The sequence below is a fragment of the Gossypium arboreum genome, chromosome 6, assembly GCF_025698485.1.
Source record: "Gossypium arboreum isolate Shixiya-1 chromosome 6, ASM2569848v2, whole genome shotgun sequence".
Lineage (NCBI taxonomy): Eukaryota > Viridiplantae > Streptophyta > Magnoliopsida > Malvales > Malvaceae > Gossypium > Gossypium arboreum.
The window spans coordinates 383,902-399,681 of record NC_069075.1 but is presented as its reverse complement, the minus strand read 5'-3'; the positions used below and the strand labels follow the sequence as shown (position 1 = coordinate 399,681).

Here is a 15,780-nt window from a genome sequence, read left to right as displayed (position 1 = left end):
TTGTATTAACATAAAATTTTCATTTTGTGGAGATGCTATAATCAAATTTTAAATTTGAGAAGTCTTAACATACAATTTTGTTGTTGAATTAACTTTTAAAAGGACTATTTGGGTAATTTAGGAAAACTAGGAAGACGATTCAAATTTGAACTTTGGAATTGGATTAATAATTTAACTAATCAGACTATCGATTCGTTGATCCGAATTGTTCAATTTAAAATATTAAAAAAAAACCTCAATTTAATTGTTGGTTTCAATCCATCCGTATCAATTTTTGTTCTAATCTATTTAAAGTCATTTTCTAGACCAGTATGGGGATCAATCCAATTTACTTCAAACATTATTAAAAAAAAAATAGATAAAAAAATCTCCAATTATAGGATAATTATGAAATTGGATAAGGACACAAATATGATTGACACCATGATAAGATGTTCTATCCTTAACACTAGACATGTAGATTAAGACAAAAGACCAAAGAATCTTTTTTCATTAATGCCCTCAACTACCCATCAACCTAGTTAGACCACCCGAGCTCCTCTATCTGTCATTCAACTTACTACCCATTCTTACATATTTTATTTATGTTTTCATCCAAACACATGATCTAATCATTTCCCCTCATTGGCTCTGTTTACTTCATTTCTAAGGTCCCTAATTAATTATCTCCCTTCCCTTCAATCTTCAAAACCTCATTAATGGCTGACTCTCAACATTCCTCTTCTGGTAAAACTTATGTCAACTCTCAAGGTACCTCTCAAATACTCTTTCTCACTTTTAGATCTTTGGGTTTTGATTGTATGCATGTATGTATGTATGTATGTATGTATGTATGTATGTTATGGGTTATGGATACTCTTAAGCTTTGGTATCTTTTTTTTTTTTTTTTTTTTATATTACAGAATTTAGTTCAGAGGAGGAAACAAGTGAAGAATCAAAGCTTAAATTCTCTGAAGATGAGGAAACACTTATAATTAGGATGTTTAATCTGGTTGGAGAGAGGTAAAGTCTCTTTAATTTTTGGGTAAATTGCACTAGTAGTGACTCAATTATTAGTCAATTTAATTTTTGGTCAACCAACTATGAAAACTTACAAAATAGTTACTCAACTATTTTCTTTTTGATCATCCAACTATTTTGAATTTTTGGATATTTTCATTTTTAAGTTAGTCAACTAGTAACTAAAAGAGACAAACTCAATGACCAAAAAAGAAATTTGCCAATAGTTGGGTGTCCAAAAAAAAGAATTTACTAATAGTTGGGTGACTACTAATGTAGTTTACCCTTAATTTTTTGAGTTAAATATGCCATAAGTCTCTATACTTTTCAAAATTTTAAAATTTAGTCTTACTTTTTAGTTTCAAAATTCGGGTTTAACTGTTAACATTATTATATATATATATATTTAGATTTGTTAGTATACTATTTTGAAATTTAAAAAAATATTTTAATATTTATATAATTAAGAAAATAACGTTATAATAAACTTAAAATTAACAAAATAATTTTAAAATTTTAAAAATAAACTTGAATATTAAAATTTAAAAAGTAGAAAAATTTAATTTCATATTTTAGAAAAGTACAAAAATTTATAATATATAGGAAGAAATCACTGCCTGATACTGTTGCCGGAAAGGTAATAAAATCTGACAAGACTTTTTATTAACAGGTGGGCTTTAATTGCTGGAAGAATCCCTGGTAGAACAGCTGAAGAAATTGAAGAGTACTGGAATACCAGGTATTCAACGAGTGAATGAGAAAAAAAAAGGACATTTTTAAAGAAAGGGGCAAAATTTGAGGGACTGGATGGCAATTATGGGCAAGAGAGCAATGATGGGTATTTGTTGTAGTCACCAAAAAAGGGTCAAGAATATGGTATAATCGGTTCAACCCGACTTAGAAAATTGAGCATTGTTGTTTGATGTTTTGGGGTTTTCTCTTGTTTTGATGAACTTTTACTATGGGGGGGATGTTTCCGTGGCTTTATATATACTTTCAATAGCCCAAGGATGTTTCTTAGTTTATTATGTGTGTTTTTTATCCATTTAGTCTTCAAGTTTTAATTTTTCAGCATTTGGGAATGAAATTGTACAAAAAGCAAAAATGCTTGAATCATAAATTTGAGGGACTAAACTACAATTCTACTAATATGTAATTTCATAAAATTTTAATCACAAATCAGCCATTTTGAGGGACATATCCTTGATATCATGTTTATCATTGGAATATCTACAATTTTTTGTAAAATTTAAACATTGAATACCCAAATCTACTAAATATCCACATTTAGAAAACATAGTATTTTTCAATAACAATTTCTTTTAAAAATTGAAATATTCGAAATATTCAAATCTAAATTCGTTATTTGTATAATTGTTGCCTAAACTTTTTTTTTGTCCAAGTTAGTCTTTAAACATAGTAATTGTTTTCACATTAGGACTTAAACTATAAGGCTTTCAAGGAAATATTAGGGACTAACTTGGACAAAAGAAAAAGGTTCAGGCCCCAATAATAATTGCCAAATTCAAGAATTAACTTGGACAAAATATAAAAAAACATTCATGCCTCAATGTGGTAATAATTACCAAGTTCAAGAATTAACTTGGATAAAAAAAGATTCAAGACGCAATGTGAGAGTATTTGCCGAGTTCAAACCTCAAGAAATGTATTAGACCAACTTTACAAACAATAACTAGTTCCTTGTTAGTCCAGCTATAGACATGATTAATACATACTTGAATATAAAATGAGATTATCTGTTTTCTAGTACAAATGATCAGAGAGAGGACTACAAAACATGCAGCATCAACAATTTTATGCCTCTTTTGATCCAAGTAGGTGAGTTAATAATGATAAATACCAGTTATGATATCTACTCAACGACCAGCTTATATCCCCCTTCGATTATACGTTACTCTGCTTGTAAAGCTTGGTGTCGAGCACTTGCTTACCGCACATCGCGCATACGCCTGCACAACATGAAATGCCCCCTGAGAGAGACCACACGCACACAAAACATCATGAAAAAACAATGAAATGGCTAGATTGAGACCTTTGGAATAAGCACAAGTGTGACAGTACTTGGCATCTTGATGCACTTGCTGCTTGCAAATGATGCACTTTGTATTTCCATAAGGTGTCCATCTGCAAACAATGGATTTCAAATCTAAACATAGACGTACAAAAAACGAAATCCCCAGAATCATACGTGAAAATTAGATGGGACAACTCGGCCTTATAAGAGCACTGCATAGTTTTTTTCGTTACAAGTAAGCAATTATGTTACAATGGGGGGAACAGGGAAGAAATTTACAAACACAGTTTGCCACCGAGCCAGTAGCGTGATTGGTGAGCATTGCATAGTTAATCAACATACAGACACAAGAGGGAACCACATATTCAAGTTACTGCACAAATGACAAAATTAATGGTAAAAGTATTATGGAGACTTCTGTAGTAGGAGTGAGATTGCATTTTGCCTCCTTTCCTCAAAAAATGGGCAAATTAGTCCCTGTACATTAAATTAAAGAGCAATGGTCTTTTCTGTTAAAAATTTCATCTATTTCTACTAATAAATATGAGTGTAGCTGACAAAATAAATTGCATGTGGTGTGTCATATATACCTCAAGCTGACATACATGGACTAATTTCTAACGGTAGAAATAGATAGAATTTTTAACAAAAGGTCCAATTTGCTCTTTAATCTAACCAACAAAGACTAATTTGCTCTACTTTTTAATGAAGGATACAAAATGCAATTTAGCTCCTAGTATAAGGGCCTCCAAGGTACTTTTACCAAAAATTAATAGCACAGCTGAAAGCATAAAACCCAAGTTTTGTTATAGACCAAACCCAGAAAACTAGCACTAAAATAAAATTATTTTCGCAATGTCAAAGAACCCTAAACCCCAAATTCTAAACTCAGAAGAATTATCAATAATTTACACTAATAATCAAGTCATGCTTTAAAGAAATTATCTGACCAACAAGTTATTGCTACAGCTCAAATTAAAATTTCTGCCGGATTAAATAAAAAGAAACCCAATTGCTCATGTTTTGCAAATTTGTAAATGAACTTTGTAAAACTTGAAGAAGGAGGGCAAAAAAAAAAAAAAAATAAAAAGAAAGAAACAAAGACCTGTGCTTTTTCGATAGGAGTTTATTCTCGTTGACTTTCAGGCCACCGCTTTCGGTGGTGTTGCTGGCGCCTTCCTTCCACTTATCTGGCACTATCACCTTTGATAGCTTCTTCTGACCTACAAATGAAATTAATCAAACCCATCAGAAATTTTCAGATTAGATCAAATTAAACAAAAACTAGTTTAAATTAATTGCAGAGTAAGAAAAACTTACACTTCTCGCACACCATTGGAGTTGATGGCTTTTTTCTGCAAATTTTCCCCTTTCTGTATTTCGAAACCGAAACCCTAGGAATTTTGGGAGTTTAATTTAAGGTTTAAACTTGTTTCGGCCCCTTTAGTATAATGAAATTCTCACTTTGACCCTTTTATTTTCTTTTTTCACTTGGCCACTTTACTTGTATTCGGTCCATTAGCTTAACTCCCTCAATCATTTCCATTAAAACAAACGGCATAATAACCTTTTTGGCCCTCAAATTTTACAAAAAAAAATTTATTTTAGCCCTATATTTAATTTTTTTGTCTCTTTTAACCCTTAAACTTATATTTTTTATTAAATCACTCTAAAATAAATGGAAAAGTCTGTACCTATTAATTTTGCTGACATGGCATACATGTGAATTATCACTTAGATGACACATAAGTATTTAATTAATTTTAAAAATGTAAAAATATTAAAATATATTTTAATTTAATAATTTTCACTGCTTGCTCTTTATTATCTACGTAACTCTATATAAAAGGAACCTCCCTTTATTCACAATTCTTTTCTTTTTGCATTATAAAAAAAATGGTAAAATTCAATTATGATTATTTATTATGCGAAAATTTGAAATTTAGTCCTTGTACATAGTTATATATAATTTGAAAATAATTTTTAAATCTAAAAAATAGATAGATTAAATTCTTGAAAATTGTGGAGTGTGTCTCGCATTTTGGACGAAACAGAGTTGAATCATCACGAGGAAGAGCCAACATCCCGATGACGCGAAACATGACATCCCGACGACGCGACATGTGACATCCCAATGAGCTAATAAACGACGTCACGAAGTGGCGACGTGTCCCCCACTAAACCGAGCTTCTTCTCTTAGTTAAACTTATTTATCTTTTTCCAGTCGAACTCTAATAACTCTAGGGATATCTTAATCATATTAGCCTATGAATTTCAGCCTATAAATAGGGCTTTTAGCAACTATTTAACAACTCAACAAAAGAGAGTTTAAGGGAATTTTGTGTTTCAGCTAGAGCGCTTTGTATTTTTCGGGATTTAAGGGTTTTGTTTTGTTTTGTTTTTTCTCCATCTTATACTTTTTTCGGTTATTTGCCATTTAGTGAAGTTTTCTTTACTCATGAATTTTTATCCTCTTTGGAATAATTTTTTACATTAATATTTGTGTCTAATTTTCTCTATTTGTTCTTGTTCGTTACTTAATTCGGATTTATCCTCGATAAAAATAAAAATAAAAATAAAAGAAGTAAATTTCAACAATTGGCTATACAAAATGTTGATTCATGCATATGATCATGGCATCCGAATCTCAACATTTTATAATGATTTTCTTTGTAAAAAAGGCTATGTGTTTCCTACTAAGAGACAGCTGCACCTAACGTGACTGCAACACTAATCATCAACCTTTCTTAGAAAAAAAAAAATCTCAAATATTGTGATTTTTCAAAAGAAAAAAATATTTTTTTTCTAGTTATATCTCTTCCTTAACCTCATAAATAAAAGGATAATTTGTTTTATTGTGCTTGAAACTATATTTTTTTACATTAACGACATTATCCATATCAATCGAATTAAGACTTATTCGGAAAAGAACTGTATTAAATTGCAAATAGAGGTGGTAGAGTAGAATATATACATTATAGGGCAAATTGAGAGAAAGATATTGTTAGAAAAAAATCTTTATATTAAAAGATATTTTCAATCCATGTGAGTTGCACGAAAGATCAATTAAAATTTCTTGACAGATATGAAAGATTCGTTTATGTTTAAACAACAAAAAATGGGTTAAATTCTTTTTTAGTCCCTATATTTTAAAATTTTTAAATTTCAGTCCTAACTAAACGGTATTTGTTAAATTCATTAAGTTATGCTGTTTCTTTTTTTCTTTCAAAATTCTATGTATACGTCAAGATTGGAATTTCGAAATTACAAAAAGTATAGGAGAACATAGACTGATACTACAACTTTACACATAGTACAAGAGTAATAATAGAATTTAGCCACTACCATTTGTGTTAAGATTAAAATTTTTAAAATTCGAAAAATATAAAGACTAAATCTATCATTTATGTATAGTATAAGGACTAATAATGGAATTTTACTATAAAAAAGATTCTTCTAACATATAAGAACAACCTCAACACCACAGCTTACTCGCTTCACAACAATATTGTCACAAATCATATAAGCTTTCTTAACCAGCCATACCATCCAATCTTTGTCTTACTTTTTGTCTTCAAGCCGTCATTTCCTTCATTTTTAGGTTTCTTCAAAAAAAAAACAAAGAAATTACATTCTGTTCTTTGTCCAGTATCATGGCTACCAAGATCAAAAGGTTATACAAGAAATTCAAAAACATTTCACGAATTTTTGGTAAGGTCCTTTACTTACTGTCTTTGAACATGTTTCATGGGTTACTTTTGTTCATAGTGTTGGGTTTTTTTGAAAATGGCATTTTGTTGTTGTTGTTGTAGCTGTGAAGGAGAAAAAGATGGAAATTGGGTACCCTACAGATGTTAAACATGTTACTCACATTGGTTGGGATACCCCTTCCCACAGTACTGCACCGAGTTCGGTATATATTCTCTATTACGTAACTAGTTTCAATGTCTTGAAGGATCTTTAACTTGTTTTGGGAAAAGTTTTTAAAGTGTCGTCTGCCAAGAGTTAATGGATCCTTCAATGGTAGAGGTATTATGTTAGGGGTGTCTATGTTTGGTTTTATCTCGGGTTTTGTTTTTTAATTGATCCATGGAGAGACTTAACAGGTTTACAAAATGGGAGTGTCGCGCAGGTTTAAATCCATACCCTTATATACCATTTGAGCTAGTCAGTTGACAAACCCCAAAAATAAAACTGAGCACAGATAACCCGAACACAATACTTCCATCGTTGATGGGTTCATCAACTCCCAGTGAACAATACTTTGAAAATTTCTACCAAAATGAGTCCGACTTCCCCCGACAAATTTGTATAGGTATGTTTAATTTTTGTCTTGACATATGGTACTTAAATCTATGCAGGAGAATGAATTCAATACTAGGGGTTCTAATTTTACTTCTCTTTCAACATGGTCCTCTCAAGGTGCGTTTCACTTTACCTTGTGAATTATATTGGTCTCGAACTTAGCAATTGGATTCAGTTTGGTATTTATATTTATTTTTTGTCCACTTTGACACTTGAACTTGATAACTAGATTCATTTTAGTCCTTAAACTTGAAAATTTTAAAAGTTTGATGACATGGAACAACCTCAAAATATCACAAACAGTGTTTTAATAGCTAGATCAGTGATTGAACAGGTCAAACCACCAGTTTAGCTATCGAATCAACAATAATAAAATAATTAATTAAAAATTCATAAAAAAAATTTTAAAATATTATTAAATCGGTTCAACTGTCAATTTCTATCCTAGTTTTAAATTTTTACCAATTTCAATTAGTTCTTGAGTCAATCTATTCAATTACTTTGTTCGGACTGTTATATCAATCAATTCTTAGACTGTCTGATCTAATCCTATTCCAATAATATTAGTCACGTCAAAAAATCTTAACAGAACCCAAATTTAAGGACCAAAATGAATCTAATTACCAAGTTTAAAGGCCAAAAATTATATCATCCCATTATATAACATTATGATAAAGTTTTACTTAATGTTTTTTTTAATAGATTTTGAACAATCCATGGGAAGCGAAACTGCAAGAGATGAAAGTAAGAGATCACCTGCATTTCTTGGATCTTCAAAATGTTTTTAAGAAAGAAAAAAAAAAAGGGACCAAAATTAGATGTACTCGAGGAAATATTACATAAATCCCTGTATTCTTAAAAAATTTAGGATTTCGTCCCTATACGTTTATTTTAGGAATTTAGTCACTCGACTTTTATATTTTAAAATTCAGATTCAATTGTTAACATTGTTAAAATTTTTATTAAATTCATGGTATTATAACATTATTTTTTAATTACGTAACTATCGACTGATTTTTTTTCCAAATTTAACAAAAAAAAAGAAGAGGTTTAACAATATTAACAATAAATCTAAAAATAGAGAAACTAATTCTTAAAAATAAAAATACAAACACTAAATTCTAAATTTTAAAAGTATAAGGACTTATAATATTTTTAACCTCATTTTTTTATTGCATATTGAAATTGGACCCCGCTGAGCTCAATTTTGGTTCCAAACTATAATTTTAGGTATTTATTGATAAATCAAGTGATATATTTATGAGAACTTTGAGTATAATTTCACCATTTTATTGTCATATATCTTTATAGTTTTTAGAATGACTAAATTAAAATTTTATCTTTTGAGGAGCTAAACTACAATTTTACCATTTATCAACATAAAATTTTATAAATTTTCAATGGCTAGATAGAACTGTAAGTACATGTATACTTGCGGCAATAATAGACTGGATTTGACATGTTAAAAAAATAGACTATTTTTTGTTTTTAACATGTTACATCCAAGCTGTCTTTGAAGTAAGTATATGTTTGATCCACATTTTTTTTTTGTGAAAAAAATAATCCATCTGAATCGGATCTTCCATAAGACGTAAGCCAGTTCTTCTATCTCGTACAGTCTTAACAATCCTATCTGCAAGTTTATTATCTTACTGAGAAGCATACTAAAGACTCCAATGACATAGAAGCTTCAATAATAAATGAATTCTTTTTACCAAAGCAGAATTAAAACCCGCAAGTATTCCATCCTGGATGATATTAACTGCTTCGATGCTATCGATCAGAATTAAGACTCTCTTAAACCCCTAATGATTTAAAATTTTAAATATACTTTATGTCAGATTTGATCCATCATTTAATGTTGATCTAATGACTAAACTATGAGAAGGATGTGGTTGATATGATAACGATACTTCCGACAATCGATTTCAATTTATAAAAAAGATAAGGATGAATCAACCTATGATACAAAAGTTTTCAGTACATTGTCATTAAATTTAGTTGCTACGTAAACATATAGTATAGTAAATGCATCTGATAAAAGAAATTAATAGACGGTGAAAAGTTGGTGGAACAAATTCATTTAACTCACTCTCATTTTAGCCTTTTTCACTACCATGTGAAAAATACCAGTCCCTTACTAAAAAAAAATGGAATTTTTAGACCTTTCCATCATTGTTTTGGCCCTTATCTTCCTCCGTCTATGGTGGCGCTACTGGTCAACCACCGGTGGTGGACCTAAGAACCTCCCTCCAGGGCCACCTGGTTGGCCACTTGTCGGAAACCTAATTCAAATCATCCTCCAACGTCAACACTTCATATTTATAGTACGTGGTTTACGTAAAAGGTATGGTCCCATTTTCAGCATGCAAATGGGGCAACGCACCATGGTGATTGTGACCGACTCAAGGCTTATCCATGAAGCCCTAGTTCAAAGAGGACCCACTTTTGCTTCCAGACCGCCGGACTCGCCGATCCGGCTTGTGTTTAGTGTCGGAAAACGGGCTATCAACTCGGCTGAGTACGGACCTTTATGGCGAACCCTAAGGAAGAACTTCGTCACCGAGGTAATAACCCCTACGAGAGTGAAACAATGCGGTTGGATCCGTAAATGGGCGATTGAAAACCACATGAAGCGAATTGAAAGCGATGCAATGGAGACTGGTGTCGTTGAGGTAATGAACAACTGCCGACTCACTATATGTAGTATATTAATCTGTTTATGTTTCGGAGCAAAGATCTCCGAACAACGGATTAAGGAAATTGAAAGCGTATTAAAAGATGTAATGCTAATAACATCGCCGCAGCTACCGGATTTCTTGCCGGTTTTAACACCGTTGTTTCATCGGCAAATGAAAAAAGCTAAGGCATTAAGGAAGAAGCAATTGGAATGTTTGGTCCCATTGATAAAAGCAAGGAGAGCTTTTGTGGAGAAAGGTGAAAACCCTAACCAAGAAATGGTGAGTCCACTCGGTGCAGCCTATATAGACTCGTTGTTCGGACTCGAACCTGATAAAACCCGAGGTCCATTGGGTGAAGAAGAGTACGTGACGCTATGTTCCGAAGTGATTAGTGCCGGTACGGACACGTCAGCGACGACGGTAGAATGGGCAATGCTTCACTTGGTGATGAATCAAGATATCCAAGATAAATTGTACCATGAAATTGTTGAATGTGTGGGCAAAAATGGGGATATCAAAGAAGAAGATGTCGAAAATATGGCGTATCTTGAATCCGTCGTTAAAGAAACTTTTCGACGACACCCTCCGAGCCATTTCCTTTTATCTCATGCAGCTATAAAGGACACTGAGCTTGGTGGCTATACAATTCCGGCAGGGGTTCATGTTGAGTTCTACACTGCATGGATTACCGAGGATCCGGATATATGGTCAGATCCGGGGGAGTTTCAGCCCGATAGGTTTTTGCGAGGTGACGGGGTTGGTGTCGATGTGACGGGGACTCGTTCGGTGAAGATGTTGCCGTTTGGGGCCGGGCGACGGATTTGCCCCGCTTGGAACCTAGGTGTTTTGCACATAAAGTTGTCGCTTGCAAAGATGGTACAAGCTTTTAAATGGCTGCCGGTGCTGGATTCTCCGCCCGACATGACGGAGACTTATGCTTTCACTGTTGTGATGAAGAACCCTCTCAAGGCTGTCATCTTGCCTCGGTAAGAAATTCAAAGGGGAAAGAGAAATAAAAATGCTTGAAGTTTTAGTTTACATATAGTTAGGTTCATTAGGAAGACTTTCTGTCTTGGATGCTTAATCATGTATGTCATGCTAAAAAGTGAAACATTCTCTTAATTAAGCCCTTAATTAAATGTTGTCCATGATTACTTATAATAATGAGACATTCCTAATATAAACATTAGCTTCAAAATGATATTTTTGAGTAATTTACCCACAAATTCTGTGGTTGAGGCAGGCGAATTCCATAACAATGGGGAAAGGTCCAATATCCATCTAATTTGATCCAATTTGATTGGAAATTGGGAAAGTAACAAAGAATAAGCAAAATAGAAAAAATAATAATAAGAGTAAATTGTCAGTCTGGAATTTTGAACATTATAAAGAAGAGGCTGCCATAAAATTACAGGCCACTTGGCACTCTTTATTGCTAGCAGAAGCTCTTTCTGTTGTTAAAACAATTAGAGAATTAAATGCAACATTGATTGGTCATTGAAAAATTGGGGGTGTTAGGTGTACAAATGATTCACGGAGAGGGGGTCTGTTTGGATTACTTGAGTTAGTGAATATATGTTAAGGGGTAAGAGTTTTCTGGACGTGGTTCCTACTTCGATGAGTAGCAGGAATTGGTGGAGAGTAAGCTTTTGGTAGCTGCCAATTCTCAACAATTTGCTAATGCTAAAGTGAATATTTCTAGATTGTGGGAGATAAAAGGCGGAGTGATATCGTTTGCTATTGTTCCCTTTGCATATTCTCAAGTATTCTCTTATTACTTGGATGGTTATTCTTAATAGACTCCTTACTCAGAACCACTTGCTCGCTTTTGAGATTTGTTGCATTTTCTATATGGAGGCCACGTGATAATATTTTCTTTGAGTGTAAATTTTCAAGGAAGGTGTGAGCAGTTTGTTTTGCAGCTTTACACAATGCAAGAGTTAAATATTAAAACTTATTACTATATTGAATCTTGCTTGAAATGCATATTTGTATGTGATATAGAGATAAAAGAACAAGAGGTATTTTGATGCATCTTTTTTGATAGAAGATGCTATCTTCATGCAAATTAAAGAGGTTTATGTAGATTTGTTTAGGAAGAAGATCCATCAATAGAGATATTTCTCTATTTTATTAGTGCTTTACTTTGTGCTTCTCGGATATCATTAATAAATTTCGGAACCATATTATTAGTTAAACAATGTACATATATCAAAACGTTTGAGGTCTGGTCTGGATATACACAACAGACCTAAATTGTGTTTGTACAATACAAATAACTCAAGGGGGGAAAAAACAAAAACAAAACCAATCTAGGTTCCAGCCATGCGTCTAAAGGATGACCAGAACCAAAGAGAACTGATTAGATCAAGGAAAAATCCTAGAATTGTCATAATCATCATCATCCACCACTCATTCGGGGATGCTTTGCAGCACCGGTTTCCATGGCCGAGGCGGCTGCTCCTCCACCTCATATAAATCAGCGCCACCGTTAACCACCCCGGACAAGAATTGTTCTAGAGTCAAACCTTGAAGTTCCACCTTCTTTACCAATTGCTCCAGCTCCTTTCTAGAAATGGTTATCTTCACTTCTCTGCTAGTATTTTGCACGTCTCCTCGCTTGCCACCGCCACCAAGCAACCTCTTCTCCTCCGTAATGCTAATCCCACCACCGTTATCTCCTCCTTTTCCGTGAGCTGACACCATAGCTTCCCAATCATCATCATCATCATTATCAACGACCCAAGATGACTTTTTTTGGTGCCTCAAACAATTCCCCATGACAGCAAATACTATGAAAACTTTCAAGGAAGAAGAAGAGAGATCTTTAAACAAGGAATGGTTTAGCGTATTTATATAGAAATGAAGGGTGGTGACCAAGGTTCCTGGAATTATAGGTCGCTGTAAATGGTGATGTCAGCAGCTAAGGTGAGAGGCAGCTTCGAGCTCTGTCGTGTCTGTGACGGTGACAGTGGGGCCAATGAAGGAAGCCACCTTTTATAAATTATAATAATGGATGGTGTGAACAGAGAGAAATATGGTATCTGAATCTTCCATTGTTTTCTCTCACGTATCTGCTGCCATGCTTCTACGTTCAATTTATTCCTTTTACTAACTTACTTTTCCACATTAGCAGTTGAATTTTTCAACTATATAGCTAATTAAATATCTTCTAATTCATCTTCTAGATTGGGTTTGCTGATATTGACTGACTTTTCCCCTTTTTCTTTTCTTTTTCCTAATTGCATGGGTGCTTGGAAGAATGGCTTATTGATATTCAATGTCACTAATTGCCAGCAAACTTTGTTTATTTACATACTGATGATGCAATGAAGGTGGTGTGTTGCGAGACCAATTTGGAGATTGAATTATCGATTCTAACCATGTTTTAGGTAATTGTTGAGTTTTTAATGTTCAGTTATGAGATATTTGGGATGATTTATTCCTATTAAAAAAAGAGTCGGGTCGGTGTTGAATATAGCTTTTACTTTTTAGGATGTCTAATATAGTATTTAATTTTGGGTCAAGTCGAGATCGGATTATGTTGAGGGTATATCATGCGGGCAAAAAACCATCTCATTGCCATCTTTATATGTATTCGATTCAACTTTTTTTGTGGAGTTTCAATACTTACTTAGGTTCTCTTCGACATTGCTTATGGGGCCCAAAAAATTACTTTTTCAACCCCATAAGTAATGTCGAATTATCAAAATTACTTTTTTCATCCAAATTTTGCATTTTGAAGCTCGAATTATCAAAATTTCTTTATATATTAGCTAATTAAATTATTTAAATATACTTAATTATTATATTTTAATTTTTAAAATATTTCGTGCATCATTAATTTTACAAATAATTTATAAATTACTTAAAAAGTATTTAAAAATTAGTGTATAATTATATTAAATTATTTTATTTTTTAATTTCTAACATCATGTCTAAAATAAATATTTTAGCTTTCAACCGTAATTTTCAACCGCAATACCAAACAATTGAAATTAACAAACCACACTTTTTCATAACACTCATGTATAATCGTTAATTACTCGAATTAAGAGTCGAACATACTACTAATAAATCACACGACTCTGGTTTGATTAATGACATCGATACACATCATCTAAATTTTTTAAAATAAACTGAAATAATTTCATTTTGAACGATGAATAATCATTTAATTTACAGTAAGCACATCAAATATAAATTAATATATATTAATTTAAATTTTTTAAGTTTTTTTTAAATTTTAATATTATAATATGCCATATATATAGAAGTTTTCCTTGTTTTTTCTTGAACGTCTCAGTCGCTAACTTGGAAAAGGTGGTGGATTAAATAATCAAATAAGTTATGGATATATATGTATATATATATATATATATATATATATCTTAAACGTCAAAAAAGGATGGCATGGAAAGTTAATTACCACGTTTTCTATGGTTTATGTTGTAGTGTATATAAATATAAATATAATATCGAATTAAGTTTTATTTCGATTGGTATGAATATTGTTATCAATATAAAAAGATGTGGTTTCGAGTGTACCGAGGGGTTATAGGTAGTTTTAAATATTGTGTCAAAAAGAGCAGATATGATCAGAACCTATAATGAATTTGTTCAAAAAATATATATTCATTAAAATTTAGATATAAAAATTAAATGTGTTTTTTTTATTGAAATGGTAAAGTTGAGATATTGAAGATCATGATGTTTTGGGTTCAAAACTATCTGTATTGACCGGAACACTTTGTTTGGGTAGTAAACCAGAACAATAAACTATGGGTTTCGTTTCGGTGCAAATTCTAGTTGGTACCAGCCATACTGGTGCTTATGGTGCAATTTCGGTAAAATAAATTTGTTTTGCTTCTTTATTTTGAGTTTGTTTAACGATAAATTGTATTTGCATATACTGTAACGTAAGATAAAAAGTGAATTAAACGCACCCCACCATCCATCCAAACAGTATGTCTACCGATACGATACTAACTACCTTAATATTAAAACACGATTAATAAATGACACCAACATAATCCGTGGTTATATGTAGGTGAAGATATTACATCCAAACTATAGTTAAAGTAATGAAAGATCAATCATAAATAAATATTTGCATGCAAAAGGGAATGAGTAAAACTGGATCACCTTTGACTATCAAACTTGTTGACTTCATGCCCTTTTCAAGACCTTCTAGATTGCTTTGGAAAATCAAAATTCTACTTTCTGGCCACCTTAAAATTTTTTTTTATGGCTTCACCTTCGGGCATCAATATTTTTGTTTTCAAGTTAGTCCTTGAACTTGATATCTTTTTTTTAGTTTAGTTTAGTCTTTGAATTTGACAATTATTTTTATATTAGGGCTTGAACTTTTTTTTTCAAGTTAGTCTTTGAATTTGGCAATTGTTTGTATACTGGGGCCTAAACTTTGGCTTGATACAAATTAGTCCTTGATATCTACTTGAAAACCCAAAGTTTAAACCCCAGTGTGGGAATAATTGTCAAGTTCAGGCCTTAAAGTGAGAATAATTGTCAAGTTCAGGGACTAACTTGAACCAAAAAAACTTCAAGCCCTAATGTAAGAATAATTGTCTAGTTTAGACTTCAATGTGGGAACAATTACCAAGTTCAAAAATTAACTTTGACAAGAAAAAAAGTTCAAGTCTCAATTTGGGTGTTGTTGATAGGGCTTGAACTTTTTTTGTTCAAGTTAGCCCTTGAACTTGTTAATTATTTGCACATTAGGGCCTAAACTTTCGCTTG

General features: G+C 32.2%; 4 protein-coding genes across 5 annotated transcripts; 2 read left to right on the top strand and 2 right to left on the bottom strand.

The window, feature by feature from the left end:
• Window positions 1–462: 462 nt before the first annotated feature.
• Window positions 463–2,119, top strand: LOC108480811 (MYB-like transcription factor ETC1). Its single transcript, XM_017783921.2, has 3 exons — window positions 463–750; window positions 903–1,002; window positions 1,670–2,119. Exons 1-3 carry the CDS (start codon window positions 699–701, stop codon window positions 1,755–1,757), a joined length of 240 nt encoding a protein of 79 aa, XP_017639410.1. The 5' UTR covers window positions 463–698; the 3' UTR covers window positions 1,758–2,119.
• A 520-nt stretch (window positions 2,120–2,639) lies between these two features.
• On the bottom strand, window positions 2,640–4,582 carry LOC108482095 (uncharacterized). 2 transcript variants are annotated; one of them, XM_053029845.1, is made up of 4 exons: window positions 4,355–4,582; window positions 4,140–4,257; window positions 3,082–3,144; window positions 2,640–2,990 (listed from the first exon to the last, which is right to left on the bottom strand). In XM_053029845.1, exons 1-4 carry the CDS (start codon window positions 4,368–4,370, stop codon window positions 2,948–2,950), a joined length of 240 nt encoding a protein of 79 aa, XP_052885805.1. In that variant the 5' UTR covers window positions 4,371–4,582; the 3' UTR covers window positions 2,640–2,947. The 2 variants fall into 2 exon arrangements, with proteins under 2 accessions (XP_052885805.1, XP_017640687.1); XM_017785198.2 differs by having other exon boundaries at window positions 2,640–2,969; window positions 3,053–3,144; window positions 4,355–4,574.
• A 4,819-nt stretch (window positions 4,583–9,401) lies between these two features.
• LOC108482645 (cytochrome P450 77A4-like) lies at window positions 9,402–11,204 on the top strand. The gene has a single exon (XM_017785768.2). The coding sequence runs from the start codon at window positions 9,490–9,492 to the stop codon at window positions 11,008–11,010; it is 1,521 nt and encodes a 506-aa protein (XP_017641257.1). The 5' UTR covers window positions 9,402–9,489; the 3' UTR covers window positions 11,011–11,204.
• A 1,228-nt stretch (window positions 11,205–12,432) lies between these two features.
• Window positions 12,433–12,801, bottom strand: LOC108481124 (uncharacterized). Its single transcript, XM_017784291.1, has one exon. It carries the CDS (start codon window positions 12,799–12,801, stop codon window positions 12,433–12,435), a length of 369 nt encoding a protein of 122 aa, XP_017639780.1.
• Between the last annotated feature and the right edge of the window lie 2,979 nt (window positions 12,802–15,780).

Excerpts from the sequence above, each read along its gene's own strand:
- LOC108480811 (XM_017783921.2), top strand. The coding sequence starts at position 699 with ATGGCTGACTCTCAACATTCCTCTTCTGGTAAAACTTATGTCAACTCT. Across the intron at positions 751-902 it reads AACTTATGTCAACTCTCAAG|AATTTAGTTCAGAGGAGGAA; the intron begins GTACCTCTCAAA and ends TTTATATTACAG. Across the intron at positions 1,003-1,669 it reads TTTAATCTGGTTGGAGAGAG|GTGGGCTTTAATTGCTGGAA; the intron begins GTAAAGTCTCTT and ends TTTTATTAACAG.
- LOC108482095 (XM_017785198.2), bottom strand. Across the intron at positions 3,145-4,139 it reads CTCCTATCGAAAAAGCACAG|ATGGACACCTTATGGAAATA; the intron begins GTCTTTGTTTCT and ends CATTGTTTGCAG. Across the intron at positions 2,970-3,052 it reads CACTTGTGCTTATTCCAAAG|GCGTATGCGCGATGTGCGGT; the intron begins GTCTCAATCTAG and ends CATGTTGTGCAG.
- LOC108482645 (XM_017785768.2), top strand. The coding sequence starts at position 9,490 with ATGGAATTTTTAGACCTTTCCATCATTGTTTTGGCCCTTATCTTCCTC.
- LOC108481124 (XM_017784291.1), bottom strand. The coding sequence starts at position 12,801 with ATGGGGAATTGTTTGAGGCACCAAAAAAAGTCATCTTGGGTCGTTGAT.